This window comes from Penaeus vannamei, chromosome 15 (assembly GCF_042767895.1).
Source record: "Penaeus vannamei isolate JL-2024 chromosome 15, ASM4276789v1, whole genome shotgun sequence".
Classification (NCBI taxonomy): domain Eukaryota; kingdom Metazoa; phylum Arthropoda; class Malacostraca; order Decapoda; family Penaeidae; genus Penaeus; species Penaeus vannamei.
In genome coordinates, this window is record NC_091563.1 from 16,887,862 (window position 1) to 16,892,861 (window position 5,000).

General features: G+C 41.1%; 1 protein-coding gene across 1 annotated transcript in view; it reads left to right on the forward strand.

Annotated features, from left to right (window-relative positions):
* The window catches only part of LOC138864114 (soluble scavenger receptor cysteine-rich domain-containing protein SSC5D-like), a 10,877-nt gene that overhangs the window by 5,272 nt on the left and 605 nt on the right, over positions 1 to 5,000 (forward strand). The window contains exons 2-4 of the mRNA XM_070130155.1: positions 127 to 536; positions 3,859 to 3,922; positions 4,863 to 5,000. The exon at positions 4,863 to 5,000 is cut by the window's right edge and continues 45 nt beyond it. Coding sequence (XP_069986256.1) covers positions 127 to 536; positions 3,859 to 3,922; positions 4,863 to 5,000 — 612 coding nt within the window. The remainder of the gene's footprint in view (positions 1 to 126; positions 537 to 3,858; positions 3,923 to 4,862) is intronic.

Genomic DNA, 5,000 nt, shown 5'->3' on the forward strand with positions numbered 1-5,000 from the left:
TGAATCAATTAATTAATACCAAAAAAATAGATAAATGAAAAGTAAATAAATAAATTAATAGATAGCAAAATAATTATATAGAGAATTATGGTAATGAGGATAATAAATGAGTGAACAAATAAACAGATCACAACCTCCATTCCTAATCCTGATCCCACAACTCCTTATCCTAATCCTACAACCCCCAATCCTAATTATAATCCCACAACCCCTTATCCTTATCCTACAACCTCCAATCCTAATTCTAATCGCACAATCCTTTATCCTACAACCTCCAATCCTATTTCTAATCCCACAACCTCCAATCCTAATCCTAACCTCACGACCTCACAATCCCCAATCCTCATCCTACAACCTCCAATCCTATTTCTAATCCCACAACCCCTTATCCTTATCCTACAACCTCCAATCCAAACTCTAACCTCACGACTTCACACAATCCCCAAACCTTATCCTACAACCTCCAATCCTCATCCTGATCCCCCAATCCCCAATCTTAATCCTGCCCTCCTCTTTTCCCCCTTTTCTTCCCTCACGCAAGCAGTCGACGTTAATATTTCCGTCGTTTTACACTTAATTGAACATTTTGCTAAAACAGCGACACTTCTCATTTGCATAAAAAATACTCTTTATTCTTCGTTTTACATGTTTTATCTATTTCTTTGTATTTTCTTATTTTCTTTCTTTCTTTTTCTACTTTTTTGATAGGTGTTTATATCTGTATTACAGTAAAAATACTTTATAAAATTAATTATGTTAATAATGACGATTAAAAAATTATAATGATGATGATAACAATAATAATTTTTTAAAGATAATAGCAATGATTAAGATAATGATCATAATTATGTTAACTATCATAACAATAAGAACAAAACACCAACAATTATAAAAAATTATACTAATAATAATAATAAGTTATAATTGTAATGATGGTGCAACTGACAAATGTTAATAATGTTGATAATGATGATACTCTAACATCAAATACAACAAGGAAAGCAAAACCTTAATAGATATATAAAGCGATTTTGATACTGATAATAATTATTAATAAAACTATCATTTTTGATGATGACTATAATCTCACTACTATCTCCATCATCCTTCTTATCACCATCACGTTCATCGACTTATCATCATCACAACAACAACAAGAAGACTACACTCGAAGACAAAATTCACGACCTGGCATCTCATCCCCTAAGGACACAGGTCGACGCCATTTTGACACAGAATTCCAAAGCTTAATTACTTTTTTCACGCCATTGGAAGGGTTCTTCAAGTATCTCCTTTTTTTCTTTTTTTCTTCTTTTTTAAGACCATTACGCGCGCCATTGTTGTTTATCTTTCCGGTAATAAGGATTTAGTAGTTCCTTAGCGTCGCGTGGTAGACTTGGTCGATGGTTCTTTTCTGGTAGCATTTTTTTTTCTTGATAGTTGTGGTTTACGGTTGTTTTTTATTATTTAGATAAAGGTCGGCTTATCTTGTTGTCTAAAATGTATCCTGAAGCTGATACGCATTCGCTGATATAAATATAAAAGTACACTCTCTCTCGCTCCCTCGCTATCTCTTTCTTTCTCTCTCTCTCTCGCTCTCTCTCGCTTTCGCTCTCGCTCTCGCTCTCGCTCTCCCTCTCCCTCTCTCTCTCCCTCTCTCTCTCTCTCCCTCTCCCTCTCCCTCTCTCTCTCCCTCTCTCTCCCCCCCCCCGTCTCCCTCCCTCTCTCCCTCTCTCTCTCTGTTTTTGAAGTATGCTCTACACGCTTTTGTCCCCATTTCTTTCCACTCTTTCCCTAAGTGTTTTTTCCTTTCCCCTTCGCTTTTGCCTTTCCTCCCCTTATCTTCTTGCCTCCATTTTCCCTTTCTTTTCTCCCCTATTTTCCTCGCCCTTGTTCCTTTTCCCCTTTCTTCTCTTCTCATTCTTTCCCTTTCCCCTTTCGTAGTGACTGTTCCTCCCTCCATCTTCTTTCTTCTCTTTCCCCTTCCTCTCTTCTCCCTATTTTCCTCATCCCTGCCCCCTTTCCCCTCTTCCTCTTCTTTCCCTCTCTCTTTCTCCTCCCCTTCCCTTTCCATCTCTCTCTCCTCCCTTCCATTTCCCTCTCTCTCTTCTCCCTATCCCCCTCCTCCTCCCTTTCCCTCTCTCCTCCCCTTCCCTTTCCTCTCTCTCCTCCCCTTCCCTTTCCCTCTCTTTCTTCCTCCCCTTCCCTTTCCTCTCTCTCTCTCTCCTCCCCTCCCTTTCCTCTCTCTCTCTCCTCCTCTTCCCTTTCCCTCTCTTTCTCTCCTCCCCTTCCCTTTCCCTCTCTCTCTCTCCTCCCCTTCCCCCATTTTTCGCCCTGGTCCATTTTCCCCTTCGCTTCCCCTTCAAACCTCTAAGTGTGGCCTTTTGCCTGTGTAATATAGATTAGTTTATTACCTTCAACCATATGTGTGCGCGGAGGGGAGGGGGAGGGGAGGGGGAGAAGGGGAACGAAGCAAGCTGTCCCCTCTCTCTCTTCCGCTCTACCAATCATTCGCGCTCTTCTCTCTCTCTTTCTCCCGTCGTTTTGTTCTTTTGGTGTCTTTCTCTCTCTGCCTCTCTTCTCTTTTTCTCTTTTATTTTTTCTATCTTTCTTTTTTTCTTTCTCTCTTTCTCTCATTCTCTCTTTCTCTCTCTTTCTTTCTTTCTGTCTCTCTTTCTCTCTCTCACTTAATGGAGGAGTAAGGGAAAGAGAGAAAGGAAGGAGGGGAAAGATAAGAGGGGGGGAATAAGAATAGGGAAAGTGGAAAGGGGAAGGCGAAGAGGAGAGAAGGAAATGCAGGTGTTAGAAAGGGGGAAGACAAGAACTAAGAAGGAAGAAAGAGAAGAAAAGGAAGAGAAGAATCCGGAGAGAAGGAGGAGCAAAGGAGCGAAGGAAAGAGATAAGCAGAGAGAAGAGGAAAAGGGGAAGAAGAGAAAGGGAGAAGGGGATGGAGGAACGCCCCCTGTCCCCTTCCCCCATCCCCCTTTCATTACGCACTGGAAAGAGAAATAAGAAGAGAAGAAAAGAGATAAAAAGAAAAGAAAAGAGAAGAGAAGAGACAAAAAGAAAAAGAAAAGAGAAGAGAAGAGACAAAAAGAAAACAGAAAAGAAGAAAAGAAAAGAAAAAGAAAAGAAAAAGAGAAGAGACAAAAAGAAAAGAAAAGAGAGGAGACAAGAGAAAGCAAAAGAGAAACAAGATCAGGTCGCGCATAATCTGAGGTCGAGGTCGCCGCTAAAAGATTCTTGTGGTGTGTGTGTGGTCGGGGGGAGGGGGGGGGGGTGACGGGGTCAGTGGGTGAGGTCTAATAATTTTTTTTAAATCTTAATGATTTATAATGAAAAAAGGGTATCCATTTAAGTAGCTGCTGGGTAGGATATTGTTATACTTTATGGTGTATAAATTGGTATGACATCATGGTATCTTGTAAATATTATATTACTATTATCTATTAAATAAAATGAGTCGCTGAGACACAGATATAGACGGACAACACACAGACGAACATGCAGAAAAACAGGCAGAAGAAGAGATTTTAAAAATGAATAGAATATAAAATAAAATAGAATTCAAGAGGAGGAGAGAAAAAAAAATCCAAGCAAAAAAAAGAGAATTCCAGAACATAACCCCCCCCCTTTAAAAAAAATAAAAATAAATAAATAAAATAAATAGAAATTAAAGAATGAATGAAATAAATAAATAGAATATAAAAGAATGAATAAAATAAATAAATAGAAAGTAAAAGAATAAAAAAGTAAATACATAAATAAACAAATAAACAAAAAACATCCCAAAGAAAAAAAATGAAAAGTCAAACAAAAAAAGAAGAGGAGCCCGTTAAACTTATATTTATATCCAAGGGCACGAGTGGATCTCTTTGTAGATAAAGTTTCCCAGAGTACAATAAACTTCGTGAACGCCCAGGTACGTAATCCTTCCGAAACATTAATCTTGTACCCGGATTTATGGGCTGCAAGTGTTTGTCCGTGGCAGCTGTAGGGGCAAGAAAGGAGGGCAAGGGTGTGAAGGGATGGAAGGGGGGGAGGGAGGGAGGGAAGGTTGGGGGAGGAAGTGAAGGTAGGGGAGGGATGGGGGAGGGATTGTGGAAGGATGGGGGAGGAGGGATGGGGGAAGGAGGGAGGGAAGGGAGGTAGGAGGGATGAGGGGGAGTAAGAGGAGGTAGGGAAAGGAGGGAGGAAGGGGAGGGAGGGGAGGAGGGAAGGAAGGGGATGAAGAGGGAGGAGGGAAAGGGGTGGTAGGGAAGGTAGAAAAGGGAGGGAGAGGAGGAGGAAGGGGTGGAAATGATGGGTTGGAAAGGGGAGGGGCTAGGAAAGGAGGGGAAGAAGGGGAGGTAGGGAATGGGGGAAGGAAAATTAGAAAATTAGAGGAAGAAGAGGAAGGGGAAAGGGAATTGTAATATCTTGCTCTCTTCTAAATGACTTTTCTGCAAACAGGAAATTCAGTATAAAACTGTTATTCACCACGAAAAAATACCCGAGACCATTGGGATGATATAAACGGATATAGAGATATAGAAACAGGAAGAGATGGAAGAACAATACATACACACACACACACACACACACACACACACACACACACACACACACACACACACACACACACACACACACACACACACACACATTTTTTTTTTTTCTTTTTTCTTCTTTTCTTCATATATGCGAGTGTGAATGTATGTGTTTGTACATAGCATGTCAGATAATAAACTTAACAGAAGCAAAATCATCAATCATAAAAATAAATCCCCCCCCCCCCCCAAAAAAAAAAAAAAAAAAAAAGACACCACCAACCCCCCCACTGACATAACCCCCACTCCCCCTCCCCCCACACCACTACACAGCATGACAACAACCCTCCATTGCTAACATTCCCACCCCCATCCCCCAACCCCCACCCCCACCTACCCTCCCCCACCTCCCAAGCTCTCGGACTCGGACCTGCCAATAGCACGGCGCTCTGCAAACCTGCCTTTGTTTAC